Here is a 17,959-nt window from a genome sequence, read left to right as displayed (position 1 = left end):
TTATGACGTCATATGACTTCCTTATTTCCATCTTATGCTTGGTTTGTGAGGCATTTTACAAATAAAGTCCTAGTCTTAGTGTACAATCAGTATTAATTATCCGTCATCTTCCAGAACAGTCTTTGGTTACAGCCTAATAAGATCACATGTCCTGACTTCCTCTCGTGTTTTCAAATCCACAGTCGCCACATCACTCTCCTGAATTACAAATTCCGTACTTTGTGATCGTACTTTTTCTGTTACAAGGGCTTTTCATATACACTTATCAGCGATGAAGACCTTCACACCAGTGTATACTGATGCACCAGGCAAATATATCAAGACCCTTGCTACAACTAATAACACTTTAATACACGCCAAGCTGGACTCTATACATCACTGAGTGCCTGTTCGACACCTGGGATCAGAGCCGGTATTGCATTATCAACCGCAAAAATGTCATGTTTTGTCGTAGGATACCTAACATCAACATTAGAGAGACAGTTCATGCAAACAGTCTCAACTTACACGTTCCTTCATTCGCCGGGTGGAATGAAGAGTTGCTTTTTGACTGCTTCCTCTGATTCAAGGAATTCTGACAGGAGCTCCATAATTGATCTTGATTGGTCCACACTTAAACGTCCACCAGTAAGTCGTGCAGCGGGATCAGTCAGATCGGCAAATCCACCTTATTACCTGTTACGACTAGCACAGGATATCACGGCTATGTTTCTTCAAGCTTAGGCAACTCTCGTGGCGAGTAGGAGGGTGTCTATGGTTAAACTGCAAGCCTCCTCAATCCCTGAATTGAACATATACTTGCATGGTAATGAACATGCTCATAGAAGACAAATGACTCTGAAGAGATAACTTCAAGTAAGGAAAACATCTGCTAACAAACTTTGCCATTGCACTGCAGATAAGTTAGCTTCCTCGTTACCACTTTCCAATGTCCTACAGTACTCAGCAGGACACGTATATTCTTACCAGATTATCGTTTCCTCTGTTACAGTGTAGAAGGTCACCATGTTCCTTACCATCATTGTCATCATATTATCCTGTGAGTAACTATGTCATCACATGACAGTAGCTCTCCAATGACTCTCCATTTACTGGAATCCAGTCCTACACGTTCTTCTGTTGTATTTGTTCTCCTCTCGCTTTGTAATCACTTTCTAAACGATTGTGACACACCGACATGTGTAAACATGGACACGTACCCGTTTCTTGACACAATATGTCATCACAGTCATTAACTGGTGATAGCTGTTTCTCTAATAATAACATATGTGTTAGAGTACACTCGAGGCGTTGCAATATGTAGGCTAATCCTTATATCTATTCTGTGATCTGATGTCCGGCGAGTTTGAGATGTTTGAAGTTTCTCTTTCCAAACAATATTATTATCGTGTAGCGTTACAAAATAGGCAAATGTTTCATGTAAATGTTCTTATTTGTACGAAAACCTTCGTTTGGTTTCGGTGTGATCATTTTCTGTGTGTTTTTATTTGCTTAGCAGTTAGGGCGTTCACCGTTGCCGAATGCGACATTCGTTCATTTGGAGAACTGTGTGACAAGTCCTGTCCTTCACAATGTGCTGTTCCACGGAATACATTTGACAGATTCTGTGACTTAAACACCGGAACGTGTCCTGAGGGATGTAGCAGAGGCTGGCACGGCATATATTGCAATTACACTTGCAGCACTAGCTGCTCGAAAAATGTCTGTAATCAGCAAAATGGGCACTGCACCCTCGGCTGTATTGACAACTTTGTTGGCCCTTTCTGTGACACTGGTGAGCATAACACATTTGGAATGTGGTCATAGTTTCTCTTCTTGTTTATAGGTTCTAGCCAAAGCGTATGTGTTAGCAGTTGATACATCTGAGATATATTCGACCTGACTGATATATATAAGAACATATCATTGTGTCAACAAGTCATATGTTATTGTCCTAGCTGTCACACTTGGGACGTTTTTTGCAATATTGGAAAAGTATTTCTTGACTGGTTCTGTTTGCAAAGTGTGTCCAAATGAGGTGCTCACTTCTTGACAAACACTCAGACCATTGTTCACTTTGTCTCATGTTAATTTTCATTCTTTTCTTGGCCTCAGTTCCCGACATAACAACTGTGACTCCCGAAGAAGACACAACGTCAGGTAGAGGATATGTCATAGGTTCAACATTCGCAATGTTGTCATAAAATGAAGATTTTGTTGCAGTGTTGTTTTTAGTTGTCATGCTGAATGGCATAATGTCCTTACTAGTTTTTAAGATATTAGCAGGAAGCTATTATTGGTGTCATAACGAATCAAGGTATGTCACATCATGATAGTGGATGTGTAATAGCTTCAACATTTGCACTGTTGATATAGAATGAAGATGTTGTTGCAGTGTATTCTTATTAGTGCCATGACAGATCACAGTGTGTTGTTATTGATATCATCAAAAATCACAGCCTGTCCATATAGTGTCATGGTACATCACAGTGTGTTCGTATTAGTGTAATGATAGACCACAGTATGTCCCTTTTGGTGTCATGATAAATCACGCTACTTTGTATCCACAGCAGGTACTCCCAGCACCCAGCGAAGGAAGACTCCCACCACACAACCTCCATCAGATAAATCAGTGCTAGCTATGTCCTTGTCAATAGCTGTCACAGCAAGTGTCGTCATTGTGATTGCAGTAAGTGTCTACCTGAGGTAAGTAAGATATAGCACTTGACAAAGGTGAAATATTTCATGAAAACAAAATCATTCCGAAAACGTTGTTTCACTAAGAAAAACTCAATATAAAATCAAGGTAGCGATACGTTTTACGTTTTCATGAAGTAAAGATCATCAATTGGTGCATTAATTCAGCATTGTAGTAAGAACATTAATTACATTTCAGATCTATGCTTCACTTTACATAAATAATATATTCATTTTATGAGAGAAGGTTTGTTATAAACTGCCTCCAAATTTGTTTTCAGGCATAAAAAGAGGGGTGAGTAAATACAGCTTGCAATCATATATTAACAGCAGTAGTGTCATCTTTCATCATACATGAGCTTGGATATGTTCAGTATTATACTAATGGAATATTTGAACATAGAATATGTGTGTCTGCATGGACGGTGTAGAACTGCAGCATATAATATATTTTCCTTGTTATTATTGATGTTTTCAGGTCAGCCTGACCCTGAGGTTGGCCAGACACTACTTCCAGGTACGATCAGTAAGGTTTCTTCCATATTTCAGGCTATATGGCCCATAGCGCAATAGTATTGTAAGGTAAACAATCCTTGTCACATGACCAAAAGTATAATACGAAGGTCTGAAAGGCGACCAAAGGCGCCGACAATACTTTATCAGAAGATAATGTGCTCTTTTTGCATTACGTCACAATGTGTTGACGTCACTGCGCCATCCAGTCTGCCCCCTCGTAATCGAACTTTTTTTGCATTACGTCACACGTCACGATAGATGCCAGTTCTTGCTTTGCAGTTGCATCACACAGCTAACATCACTGGTGGAAACATTACGTTTATGTTTTCCGAAGGATAAAATTTCTTATAGTTCGACTCAAAATTGTACAAAGACACGGTAATGTTTTCAGTGTTTACATTCCCACAATGCAGTCGAGGAATGTCGCATGACTAGTCACCTTCGGCTAATTGTACTGATCTAAACTTTCGTTGTTAGTAGAAATGAGACGGTCATATTGCCTTGTATGGTTTAAGAGACTCACATATGTAATTAAAATGATCTAGATGAGATATTTAACTCGAACATAAACCGTCACCAAACTGTTCATCATTTGTTTCACGCCAAGAGAACAGCGCGTCAGTTAGCCCTGTGCGAGGATTCTTAATTTAGGTCACAGACACCGTCGTTTGTTTTATGTCATACAGTAATCGAAATTAGGCTAAGACATTATTAAATAGGGCATCTTAGAAAGAAACTTTATGCTTTAACTATAATAGTTTAGGGCGAAAGTGTGCTTTATTACACTATACATGGTGGTAGAACGAACTGTATTTCTTAAACAGCAGTAACTTAAATTTCATGCTTGTGTAGAATAATCCTAACATGTTTTATACTGATTGTTCTAGTGGACAGGAAACTTTTCTCATAAACGGACAAAAACACATGTAATGAGGCCAACATTCAAGACATGTTACTGGCACTAAGTAATCCTGATGACAAAAGCATAGCGGGCTTGTTCAATTAGTATCTTGTAAACGTGCACAATTAATACGTTCATGCAAGATGTGCTATCACTTCACTGAAACCAATTCCAACAAAATCATATACCCTCAGGATATAACCTTGGATGGTGAAAAAGAACAGAAAAGATGTTCATGCTTTTCGTATTTCTGTTTGTGTCAGTAGAGTTTGGATATATTCTTCTATGGCTGCAGCTGTCCACTCTCTCTTAGTCTGTGCGTTGTGATGCTGAAATGAAACGTTAGTAGACGTAGTGTCAGTTACAATGAACGAAGCAATTGCTTCTCTATGACTATAAGGTTACAGGTAAGGTTCTTTAATTTCTGTGTAGTTTCAGCCGCAAATCTAGATGATAGCCGCCGAGAGGACACAATGTTGCATAATGCCTGCAGAAGGGGGACCCTTGCTCAAATTTTATCTCACGAACTGGTGGACATAAACAGCAGAGGAAAGTGTGGCTGGACACCAGTCATGATAGCTGCTGAGTGTGGACGCCGAAAACTAGTTGACCTCCTTGTGAAACGAGGTGGTGACCTGTCACTGACAGATGATGACGGTAACACTGTCCTTCACGTGGCTTCTGTCAAAGGACATTTCAAGATAGTGAGATATATTCTGTCTAGGGAAACAGTTGATGTCAACATAGCAGGTCAATGTAACAGGACAGCAGTGATGGCGGCAGCAAGGTTTGGGCATCGGAAAGTGTTTGACTTACTTGTGAAGAACGGAAGTGATCTTACAACTGTTGATTCAGATGGAAACAACATCCTTCACATCGCCTGTATCGGAGGAAATGTGGAGATTGTGAAGCATATCCTCTCCAAAGTCAATGTTGATATTAACAGCAGGGGACTTAACGGAAAGACTCCACTGATGTTTGCAATCAACTTTGGTCATGTAAAAGTCTTTGAACTGCTTGTAAGTAAGGACTGCATCTTGCCAATAGTGCAGGAGAACGGGAAAAATATCCTGCACATGGCATGTGTTAAAGGAAATGTTGACATGGTGCAACACATCCTCAAGAAAAACATTGTTTCTGTGGATGGAGAGGACAGTATGGGGAAGACTCCAGTGATGCTAGCTGCTGAGTCTGGCCATACAGACGTATTTCAGCTGCTAGTGAGTAAACAGTGTGACATACACAAGACCTGTCGCGATGGAAACAATATCCTTCATACAAGCTGTTCTCGGGGTCACATTGACATAGTAAAGTGCATTGTGACAGAGGGTCTCATTAATATAGACAGTCCTGGACAAAACCAGATGACACCTGTAATGTTTGCAGCAAAGAATGGACAAAGAGATATATTTGATAGATTTACGAATAACAAATGTGACATGAAAAAACAGGACAAAGACGGAAACAGCGTACTTCACATGGCCTGTATCGGAGGAAACAAAGACATTGTTGAAGAAATTCTGTCAAAGGAACATATTGACATCAATAGTAGAGGACAGTCTCACAGGACACCGGCAATGATGGCAGCAGTATGTGGACGCCAGGAAGTGTTTGACCTACTCGTAAACAGAGGGGCGGACCTGACACTAGCTGACCGTGATGGTTTTAGTGTATATCATCTTGCTTGTATGGGCGGACACGTGTCAATGGTAGAACATATTCAGAACATTATTGGTGTTCGTGACAGTGATGTACTTTGATACGATGCACGAACAGACAGAACAAGTCACACGCTACCTACCAATGATTTTATAATGTATTTAATCTACAGTATGTGTGATGCATTCTCGTTAGTTGTATGGGAAATATTATTTAATTATATCGTGTCAGCAATCTGTAGATGTTACTATACTTTGGACACATGTAGATACTCGAAGTTGTCAGTTTACAATATGAAAGTGTTCGATATATTCATATAAAGGCCGAGTGGGACTACTTAGGAATGGCCAGCCAGTGCTAACTTGACACACAGAAAGGAGCAAGCTACAAAGACCATATTTTATATCACTGGGAAGATCTCGAGGAGATGAACACAAACAGTTCATTTGTCAGTGTGTTCACGTGTTAATAAGCTCACAAATTGGCTCTGAAAATGCATTTCTGCAGAAATTTCTGGCAGAAATAGTTTTTCCTGCAGACATTTCTGGCAGAAATTGTTTACTTCACTACCAGAATTATCTTAATTTAACAAAATTAGAGAGTATAAGTAATGATACTGCTGCATGAGTGGTAGTTTCATGTTTATTCCAAGTAATAAGCACTTAGCATGATCAACGGATCTGATATTTTTTGTTTCGCGACAAGAATTATCTTAGTTGAATAAGATTAAACACAATCGTTAAATAATTTAATATAGACTTTCGTTAAATGATGTCGTTTTCCCTTTTTAAAGCCTATTAGTGCCAGACAACCAAGTATTTTACAGTGTGAATTTAACCGTATTTCATTATAGCTTTTACAATTTATAAGGCTTATGCATTATTCCCATCCGTTTCATTATAACACAGTTGTAACGTTTTAGTGGATTCACGTCGTGCAAGATTAATTTAACAGTACCGGGGTGCATTTTCCAATCCCAATAAGCCTACATTACTTTTGTATGCGACATGGGTTGAAGGTGAAAAGGAGACGAAACCGGACATATACTACATACATACAATAATAACAATGTAAGACGTGTGAGCCATAATTTGAATTCATCAACAGAAATGTCTGCAGGAAAAATATTTCTGCCAGAAATTTGTGCAGGAAAAGATATTTCTGCCGGAAATTTCTGCAGAAAAAAAAGTCTGCCAGAAATTTCTGCAGAAATGCATTTTGAGAGCCAGTTTGTGAGCTTATTAAAACGTGAACACACTGGCAAATGAACTTTTCGTGTTCATCTCCTCGAAATCTTTCCAATGATACGAAATATGTCTTTGTAGCTTGCTTCCTTCTGTGTGTCAAGTTAGGACTCGGTGGCCATTCCTAAGTTGTCCCGCCCAGCCTTTATATCTAACACAACTTACCAAAAGCATCAATCCATCAGTCGAGTATATATGAGTACTTGAGAATGACTATGTAAGCAATGTGTTATTGACGTGTTCTAGAATATTAGCAAGACAAGAATTTATCACAATACATGAGTTTAAGATGCAAACTGATATGCGTGTATCTATTTCAATAAAGGCTATTAAAAGCTGTATACATTTGATTTGGAGATGTGAATTCAGTCACTGTGTCCCAGGTAGTTTCGAAATTCAGGAGACACCAGATCATCCAAGTACATCAATCATGTTGCAGTAAGTGAAAAATGTAATTACTCTCTTAGTACATATTCCAAGACTTGTATATTGTCAAACACTTATGAATTGTTTTCGACTGACGTTTTACAGCATTTTAACACTCAGAAAAAAGGAGGTTTAATCCCATTTCTCAGCTTTTGGCACCATAATTCCACATGACAAACTCCAGGAAAAATTTCACTTTGAATGTCACAGACAGTTGTAGACAGAATATAAAAGTCAGAATTATATACTCAGTGTGCACACATACCCTTACAATTAACGGAACTCTTACAAATTATTTAGGGGTCTCAGTTTGGCGACAACAACATCTGCCTTGTTGAACCTCGCCTTTGGTAACGTCTGTGAGGCATACATCTCATAACACAGACGTCTCTGCGGATCCTTTTTGATGATTGTTTTAACCCAAGTGCAGGATCTACAGCTAATAATGACACGTAAAACAAGATATCATTAGCATAAATGGCAGCTATATTGGTGATCAGATGTAGATCGAGAACGGTCAAATAGCCGGAACCTATCCAACATTTTGCTTTCAGCACTGAACACAAGCGTAACACGCAGTCTGTATTATGTTTGTAGGAATCCACAATAAATACATGACAAGAGATGTGGTATCAGCTTTCCACCGGTCGTCTTTCCCTTTGTTTGCAGAAACATTCCTGCACTTCCAGCCGTTGGTATTTCAGGCAGGTTGAGGTGCAGTCGACCATTCTCTCCCCACCGTGACAACAAACGGTCACAGCACTCATGCTCAAAATGTTTGATACAAGATGAAAGAATGTGGGATGTGTTTTATGGTAGACATGTGAAAGCTTTTCCATAAATGACAGTCAATGATATAAATGATATAAGCCTTGTTTGTTGATTACACTCGCACCATGACACAGGTTGGACCGGTGTACCTTGTACTTCAGATAGTGAGCAGGCAGACTGGGGGGTGTTAGCAGCGCTGCATGTGTAGCAAAGGTACGCTGTTCATATGTCTTCCGATTTCACATTACATGTACAACAAAGGTAAGCTGTTCACATGTCTTTAGATTTTCAATTGCATGTACACCAAAGGTAAGATATTCATGTCTGATTTCTGATTTTAAACAGCAGGGACTGTAAACGTTCACTCCAGTACATTTGCACGAATTTGGTGTAAAATTGGTACAGGAGGGAGATTCCTGTGAAGTTTTATCAGTGTACCTGTCCTTTACATTTACACGTATATACTAGTATATATATTTGTTGCTCGTATATCTAGACGTGCATACATCACTATATATATATATATATATATATATATATATATATATATATATATATATATATATATATATATATATATATATATATATATATATATATATATATATATATATATATATATATATATATATATATGTGTGTATATATATATATATATATATATATATATATATATATGTATGTATGTATGTATATATATATATATATATATATATATATATATATATATATATATATATATATATATATATATATATATATATATATATATATATATATATATATATATTGCACACTATATTGTCAGATATCCATTCGTCGGAATACCTAACTCTTGTATTCTTCTCAATGTATACTAACTTGTGTTTAGTCAGTTGAGTAAGATTAATAACAAACACGATCATGAAAGACAAAGATTAGTCCCGAAACATAATTTCTAAGCCCTAGAAAGCCATAAATAGGGAATGATGAACAACTTTGTTTTTCAAAACCATGTTCCGGAAAATGAATCTAGACAACAACCAGTTTGCTTTTTCTGTTCTTTAAACTGAAGATTTTTATGGGACTTCTTTTTAAGAAGATTTGTCTGGTAAGGTTTATGTATAGGTTACATCACGGGAGCCTGGTGAGTGAGTGAGTTTAGTTTTACGCCGCACTCAGCAATATTCCAGCCATATCCCATTAGTCGCCTACGATAAGCATAGTCGCCTTTCATGGCAAGCATAGGTTGCTGAAGGCCTATTCTACCCCGGGATCGTCACGTCTCCACGGGGGCCTTCTGATCGAAGTGGTTAGAACCTCATGATCCAACTAACCACTTCAACGATTAGACGCTAAGGTCCGCGTGGCCCACCCGAATGAAATCGTGACATATATTTAATGTGCAGCACAGTGGTGTACTGATTAGCATGCTGGCCTCTCACGCCAAAGGCGCGAGTTCGAAAGCTGCTGGTGACGCCAACATTGGTGACGTGGATCTCATATTGTACTGTGACTCTGGGCAGGGCATTCCGTCCACATTGCACTCAGTCCACCCAGCTGTTTAAAATGGATACCTGAAAAGCGGTCGCGTGTAGCACTTAGTGGCATCCTTGAAAGTACAATTCCGTTAAGGTAATCATGTGATGCCTTATAGCAACATCGAGGTGGATTCTAGTCGCAAAAAAATTCATTATAATTAGCATTACATGATTAAATGGCTGCATGTACACGAAACGTTATCATAATAATGATAAACTATGCATTGCGCCATGTCGTTGCGCTCTGACGTAGTAAAGTTTTATTTTGACACTTAAGGTCGTTGAAAGTTTCGTATTGTTTCTATGTCACTTAAGGCACGTGTCATCTGATACATCTGACCACGATAAGGGCTGCGTGATAATATAATGTGGCCCTGAATGAGCAGAGTACTTGTATTAAGTGATAACTATGTTATTCTCGGTTTGAATTTGAGTTTGCCCTGTACGAGATAATGAGTTATTAATGAATGATTTTCCTACATGCGCAAACGTTCATTAAGAAACATGATTTCACATTCACCCCCATTGCTGGTGTCAGCAACAAAATGGTGCAGAATGTCTGAAGAAGATTTTATTCCGTGCTCACAAGTGTATTTGTTCATAGTAATGCAGTTTCTCCGACAAATGATCCTACATTGATATCAGTGACAAAAAAAAGACATAAAAGTGATTTTTTGGCTTTCTTTCCGCGTGATAATGACATGATATGTGCAGTTTCACAAGGAATAGAAATGCAATGTGCAAGGAAATCAACTACTACACCCTTCAGTGAACCCTTATCTCATCGGCAAGTTACGAAAATGAGCAAGAAGATAGTGTCACAGAAAACACAGACGTGTACAGAATGGGCATGTTGTCTGTTTTATATCTGGGCGAACTTCGAGTAATGGAAGGATACTTAATCGCGATACATCCGGCCATCGAGTTAGTATGATTCCTCTTGATCTAGATGAACTCAATGATGACAAGCTTCATTATTGTCTGAGTGGATTCATTATAGAAGTGAGAAAGGAAAACAAACTATGTTCCAAAAGGTTTAAGACACTTGGTTTAGCTTATCCAAATGAAACTGGTGAATTTGGACAGAAATGTGTAGTTCGTTTCTGACCCGGTATACATAGAACGGAAAATCACACTGGACAATGTGATGGAAGTGAGAGCAAGGCCTTAGAATGCATCCAACACATGCAGGCAGATATCGATGTCATTACTGATTACTGTAAATCAGGAGCAAGTCCTGTGGGATAAAGTTATTCTTGGCGATTCATCTCCCCGACCTTGATACCATGCTATACTCAACTGGCCTCAACATATGGCCTTACACAGTGGCGTTGATCACAATCCAACGTGAATTTTGGCCTCAATTTCAGAGACCTGAATTTGCTGATTGGTTGATATTTGATGAAAAGCTATAATTCTTCCTGAAGTGAATAAATCTAATCTAACAGTCCAATCAGTGATGGTATTCTCACTCATCCAAGCACAAATCATGTCCTTGATATCAGAATTCACTCGCTCAACCTTGACTCTGAGGGTGTCTTGGTTTACCGTGCACAATGATCAGATCTATCTAAGTTCTATTAGTTCAGTGACTACTTGAATTCAAACTTTGCAGTATCTGTGGGGCGCCAAACAACATGAATATGTCCATAAGCAATTTCAGCGGTTCTCTTTGATATTAACGGCCGTAGCACACAAAACCTGGTCAAATGGCACTGGTACACTAGAATCCACGTGAAGAAACCTTAGGGTAGGGACTGCATGTCGACTAAGCGGAACTGGCCACGGGTTGTGAATTCCTCTGACATACTAGGGTAGGGATTGCATGTCGACTAAGCTGAAATTGCCACGAGCTGTGAATTTCTCTGACAGACTAGGTCTGATTACGACTCTTCTTGCAGTGACGGATACTTCACATAAATCGCCTGTGTTGACGTCTCAGCAATTGAGAAATAGTGTGTAAAATGAAACTAGTAAATCTCAACATAAAAAAAAAAAATCAATTCTGATGAAGCCTTTGAGTCAGTATGTGATAATTACCCCTAATGCTACTTTCTGGTTACTAAAATTGTACTCTGATTACTACAGAATGTTTGTTTAATAGAAAACATGTGCACCATGTGTTTTCTTTAAAACGACATTTTTGTGACAATATATACTAGCCACATAAAGAAACTGTGCATTGTCAAATTATTATCCCAGTTGATAAGAACGATAGGAATGTCAGAGGTACATATAAACTTTAGTGAAAGTGATCATGAGACCATTACAAGTCGGGAACATTTCATCTCGAACGTCATGACGTCACGAGTTCACAAGCAGGACAGGGGTCAAACGACCATGTCACAAGCTCAATAACGGATAGGTCCACCATTGTCATTGAGAAGAGAAGTGCATCGACGACGCATGGGGCCTATCAAACATGCAAGGAAAGCTTGTAACATGTCACGACAGATTCTCTCGAGTTCTGTTGCAAGGTCAAGGACGTTATCTGGAGGATGAGGAAGACAGTGTAGTCGTCGATGTATCTCGTCTCAAACAAGCTCTATCGGGGAGAGATCCGTTGAATGTGCAGGCCATGGGAGTAAGTCAACGTTGTGGTGTTGTAGGAAATCCATAGGAACCCTTGTCGTGTAGGAGTCTTAACACTTAGCCCTGACATTGCAGAAATTACCACAGGTCGAAGAATCTGATCCCTGTAGCACACAACTGTCAAGTTGGCACGATCAATCACCAAACGCGTTCTGTGGCGTGCTATTTTTTCCACCCCAAATCATCACGGACCCACCACCCAAGCGATTCCTGTCCAAGACACAGGCCTGTGCATAACTGTCTCCCACTCACCTATAGGTACGTTGACGTGTGAAATGTTAAACTTTGACTCATCTGTAAAAACAACATTTCTCCACCAACACAAGGGTCTGAGGACATGATTTCGGCACGACATTCAGTTGTCGATGACGTTGTGTCAGGATAGGTCGTATGGCAGGACGTCGTGATATATATAAGAGAGGGAGAGGTGGTTGCATAAGAGACGATTTTATTCACTAACTTGGATGGACATTGTACGGGAATCATGCATCTATTTTTTGTTAATCATGTTCAAATGTCGTTCACGTGAATGCGTTTTGGTGTAATGTTGAGACTTCGCCAGTGATCATTGATTTTCATTATTAACTGAACTCATGGCAATGATCTTTTCAACGCTACACATTTGGTTTACAATGCATCATTTCCTTTGTAAACAATACCTTCAATCAGCATGGAATATTTTGCTAAATCTTGTTTAGAACAGTTTAACCTGAAGTAAGTAGCTACATTTACACTAGTGAATCTTAACCTTTGATGTGTGGTATATGTAATTATGAATATGATGTTTACTATGTAAGACTCTTTCGCGTGGCGACGGTTAGTCACATGACGGCAAAAGGAAGTTGATGAATCTGTTTTTAAGTTCAGGGATTTCTCGAGAACATATTCTTAAAATGAGATTAACCCTGACGGACCATGTCCACATTCCGGAAGCACACCTGAGCACTCCCCAGTAGGACTCATTATACATACATTGCTTCTGAATGTTAAAACCCTGTAAAGTTCATCTTAATCTTTCAGCATGTGATTGAATAAACCAGACCAGGTATTTGCATTGCTCACATAATTTCTTACTGCCTTCTTTTTCAGTTATAAATGATGGCAAGCAGGAAGGAAAATACACCAACACCTGATTCATCTAACGCCGTAAAACCTAAAGGTAGACGTTAACTGTATCTATTGAAACACTGCTTAGGTTAACCACACTCTGGAAATCATAATGAACATATTGAGTCTGGAGTGTGGGACATTGTCTTTTTGTACAAATAAAGAGTGTTTATTGCGCAAACTTGTCATTTTTCTAGAATGTTATCAGTGTAGAACGTTTTCTCTTTGTTCGTCCTACTCATGGCAGATTCTTTCGGCATTTGGAAACATAAATTTGCTCAAAATTATCAATAGAAAATCGAAGCAACCAACATAAAATATTTGTGGACACTTAGTTATGATTTCAGTGTGAAAATACTGGATTAAATACACTGTCATGTGAACTGATAATTAATGTGTTGAAAAAACAAAAGAGTACTTTCATCAATACGTTGGTGGTGAATTATGAGCTGGATGGCTTACATTGTGGAACCTAACTCACAACAAATAGGTAGAACAAATAGGTTAGAACACCCAGTAACAAATTAAAACATCGGAGTGTCGCTTGAAACAATGGGTCATTTGAGAGGCATTTGTTGAAGTTGCATAGGTGAAGAAAAACCAAGTAGCATGGATAGTCAATTTCTTTATTGCAATGAAAGCGATGTCTCGGTGCAGGTAGTGTTGATCCCGTGACCTTAGCATTATTATCCCGCCTTCTGATGGTCCCGGGAACCCTTAGATTTCTTTGGTTGATATCTTGTATGATTCTTCCAGTTTAATTCATACTGGCCAGTGTCACATTGCTGAATTAATGTTCTGATGAGTGAGTGACGTCAGTTTAGCTTTACGCCGCACTCAGCAATATTCCATCTATATGGCGGCGGTCTGTAAATAATCAAGTCTGGACCAGACAAACCAGTGATCAACAACATGAACATTGATCTGCGCAGTTGGGAACCAATGACACCGGTCAACCAAGTCAGCGAGCCTGACCACACGATCCCGTTAGTCGCCTCGTACGACAAGTATAGTCGCCTTTTATGGCAAGCGTGGGTTGCTGAAGGCCTATTCTACCCCGGGACCTTCACGGGTCATCTTCTGGTGATTCCAAGGACTTGGATGTGCGAACCTGCTGCCAGTGTTGACCAGTAGGATTATACTGACGGAATAACACTACCATGCAGCTGAAAGTACACAGTTCCATCACTCGGCAAAACACGGGAATATTTCTTTGCATTACATTGATGAAAGTTGATTTCCTTAGGGTACGCAGTATAATTGGTTTTTTTAAATTTTTATCTATTGTATTTCTTAATCCCAGGCAATAATGATGACGGGGAAGTCTTTACAGTTGATTTCACAGACAACGAGGACAGGTTCTGGATATGTTTTACAGAATGGACATCCATTCCGAAATCTGGTGAATGTCAGATCATACTTACACGAAGAGTTAATTAACATTCGTGTAACATGAAATACACTATGTTTTCGAACAGTAAGATTAATGTCCTATTGTATTTCCTAATTCCAGTGTTTGTTGATGACGATGACGTCTTCACTGTTGATTTCACTGGCAAGGAAGAATGCTCCTGGATACATTTAACAGAATGGACATGTATGCTACCATCAAAGGACTATGAAATCACATTCACACGAGGAATTAATAAGCACTTGTCCAACATGATGCGTCACTTTGACAGACCTCCTGGTGTGAAGCTGGCGAGTTTACGGATTCCTGAAGAAAAAGTCTTACTTGTCTTCGGACATGACACAAAGGCTAACGCTTTCAACATGTTTAATATGTACACTGATGTGAGAAAATCTGTCTTAACATTTCTGCAGAAAGTAAAAGTACACACTGAAGATATCAAAGTGATAGTACGATTCACAGGAACGAGTCATTCAAGGCAGCAAGACCAAGGTAAAACAACAGCTTTATTTTGACCGTATCTGTACTGACTTCTACTAAACCACATATTTGTTCCAATTAATGGCCACTGCTTGCTAATAAATGTCCACTAATGCATACTTCCATATATAAAACATGAACCGGACTCATTAATTTGTAGCCTTAAGCAAACAGTAGCGACCTGTATCCTCGATTTGGTGGACGTTTTGTTTTGATGAAGTAGTATATTTAAACGAGTATTGGGGAAAAAGCACGAGCACAGTTGGAAAAACTAACCCAATACAGCAGATACCTAAACCGGTATCACACGGTACCAGTGTAATATATACACCTACACTTCATAAATGTTCAAAACTACAAAAGTAACGAATACTTTAACTTCTCAAATATACACAAGGTACTTCTTTTACAATTGCAGCATTCACAAACATTACTAACAAATCACTGTATCAGCCTCGGTTAGTCAACAACGATCAGTGAAAACATAATACACCTGTCGTGTCATCACAGCACATTCACGAAAACATCTCCTGATTCATATGATGAAGAAGTGAGAACATACTTTGAAACGTCGTGACACTTCACAATAAAGAAGTTGTATTCCATAAAACTCTTGTCGTCTTTGCAAACATTGTGAAAGTCTTAAGATCTTGTTGTATCAATAAGACATGTGTTACTGACTAAAGAACCGTCAAATGTATAGTTTGTGTGATCTTTCCAAAGGGAAATCATACATACACACGTGTGACTACACATGAGATAAGAACAACAGGATTGCAAGAAATGTTTGGTTATTATGTTCAGTAAGCTTACTGATAATTTGGCATCTCCTGGTACTGTGTTTTACTTATTGATTGATTGAGTGAGATATTTGTACTCTAAGTTGTACTCTAAACCGTGATACGTGAACTATTGAATTCTCAAAAGGCATTCTTAAATCCAAAAGCATCGTTTCTTTTCGTATGATTATGAGAGTAATTTTGCGGTGTATCTTCGAAAGGTGAGTGTTCAAGGAAGTGAATTAACGTGCAAATTACAGAATAAACTCTTCGACCGATGGTGATTTTTACATCAGATGTAATAACCCAAAGAAGGTAAAGTGTTACACTGCCGCATCTGCTGTTGTGAAAAATGGCATACATTTCAAGCCAATGTGTCAATTTATATCTTTCATATTGAACGGTGGTATTCTGTCGAACATTCTCTTTCATTTCAGGATACAGATGTGTGTTTGATTCGACGGCAGATTATTCTGAAAAGGATAAATCAGAAACAAAGTGGTTCTGCATACCTGACACCCTCGGCCTTGAGGTCGACAACGAGACCAGCAACAGTCATTTTACACGACTTAAAGCAAATATGACACGTTCTTTTGAGGCTTGTCTAGGGAGAGTTACAACTGGTTCTGTGATATTTACTTTTCACCACAGAAGCACAGAAGACGCCCTGGAGATGATCAGTAAACATGAAGAAGTGAGAGCAATGATCCTGGAGTGCCTCCGGGAGATAGATTCTACAGTGAAGGACATCCAGATGGAGGTCCAGCTGCAGGACTTCATAGGTAAGAGATACATTTAGGTGCTTGACACGGAACAAGAAACACTTATCTTCAGGAAAATATACTTGCTACTTTTGTGTAATGAGCCCCTATTTAGAAATTATTAGATTCGTGTTTGACATCTTTGCTTCGAAGCGCCTTTGTTCTACTTCCTGGGATGTATGATCCAGACTCGATTTGTTTAGAAATATCATACAGCTGTAACTCTGCTGAAGGAAATCTCAGGATCTCAGGTGGAAGTCTAGTACAAGCAGCAGCACGTGTGATATATAGTGATATCTCCTATGAAATATCATACAGCTGTAACTCTGCTGAGAGAAATCTCAGGATCTCAGGTGGTAGGGCTAGTACAAGCAGCAGCACGTGTGATATATAGTGATATCTCCTATGAAGATCAGTTATTGCCCTTCACTATCACATGCTTGACACGAGAACTGGATCGGATGCTCGTAATCTCCATACATGTCATTTTCTCGTCCACAGTCGATTATACAACAGCTGTAACAAAGCTGAGTGATTCACCAATAAGATTGATAAGTATATAGTATTCAAATCAACATACTGGCATGCCGCATTTCTATTGGCTACAGTCATGTCCTATGAGTCCTGGAAAATGCAGGATTCTCCATATCCTCAAGGAGGCAAGCAGGGTTGTACGAAGCATTTTCACTCCTTACTAATGCATTTGTTAAAAAGTTTAGCTTGTGGAAACTGTGTACCTGCCTTTCTGATTTTGCAAGTCGGTTTCATCATCTGTATAGGTGATGTTGCAAACAGAATCGACCCAAGTTTAGGATCACTGTAATATTCATTGCATGTGCTTTTCAAAATTGTTATACACGAACAAATCGCTAAAAAAGTCAAAACAAACTGCTGACTCGGAACTCTGCTTCAGATCCACGTTCACTGCCTGTACATGGCGACCTAGATAAAAGATACGTGGACAAGCAGGTATCTGTAATCATCTCGCCTGTCACTCATCTAGTTTATGGCATCTTGCCAACAAGCAATAGATTTATGAATAGTTTTGACCCTAACACCCCCTGGTCACCCTAATCGATTGGACCGAGTTTTACACGTGTTAACGATTGAAGTATT

General features: G+C 38.9%; 2 protein-coding genes across 3 annotated transcripts in view; both read left to right on the top strand.

Annotated features, from left to right (window-relative positions):
- The window catches only part of LOC137282130 (putative ankyrin repeat protein RF_0381), a 47,012-nt gene extending 41,159 nt beyond the window's left edge, over window positions 1-5,853 (top strand). The window contains exons 7-12 of the mRNA XM_067813856.1: window positions 1,683-1,774; window positions 2,095-2,139; window positions 2,550-2,685; window positions 2,958-2,971; window positions 3,155-3,193; window positions 4,526-5,853. Coding sequence (XP_067669957.1) covers window positions 1,683-1,774; window positions 2,095-2,139; window positions 2,550-2,685; window positions 2,958-2,971; window positions 3,155-3,193; window positions 4,526-5,853 — 1,654 coding nt within the window. The remainder of the gene's footprint in view (window positions 1-1,682; window positions 1,775-2,094; window positions 2,140-2,549; window positions 2,686-2,957; window positions 2,972-3,154; window positions 3,194-4,525) is intronic.
- Window positions 5,854-8,347: 2,494 nt separating this feature from the next.
- The window catches only part of LOC137280700 (uncharacterized), a 35,735-nt gene continuing 26,123 nt past the window's right edge, over window positions 8,348-17,959 (top strand). The window contains exons 1-5 of one of the 2 annotated variants that reach the window (XM_067811916.1): window positions 8,348-8,406; window positions 13,395-13,464; window positions 14,926-15,315; window positions 16,520-16,864; window positions 17,757-17,812. In XM_067811916.1, coding sequence (XP_067668017.1) covers window positions 13,401-13,464; window positions 14,926-15,315; window positions 16,520-16,864; window positions 17,757-17,812 — 855 coding nt within the window. In that variant the 5' untranslated portion in view covers window positions 8,348-8,406; window positions 13,395-13,400. Of the gene's footprint in view, window positions 8,455-13,394; window positions 13,465-14,925; window positions 15,316-16,519; window positions 16,865-17,756; window positions 17,813-17,959 lie in introns of both variants that reach the window. The other variant, XM_067811917.1, reaches the window with a different exon arrangement.

The sequence above is a fragment of the Haliotis asinina genome, chromosome 4 (assembly GCF_037392515.1).
Source record: "Haliotis asinina isolate JCU_RB_2024 chromosome 4, JCU_Hal_asi_v2, whole genome shotgun sequence".
Taxonomy (NCBI): Eukaryota; Metazoa; Mollusca; class Gastropoda; order Lepetellida; family Haliotidae; genus Haliotis; species Haliotis asinina.
The sequence above is the reverse complement of the archived record's forward strand: the minus strand, read 5'-3'. Positions and strand labels throughout refer to the sequence as shown.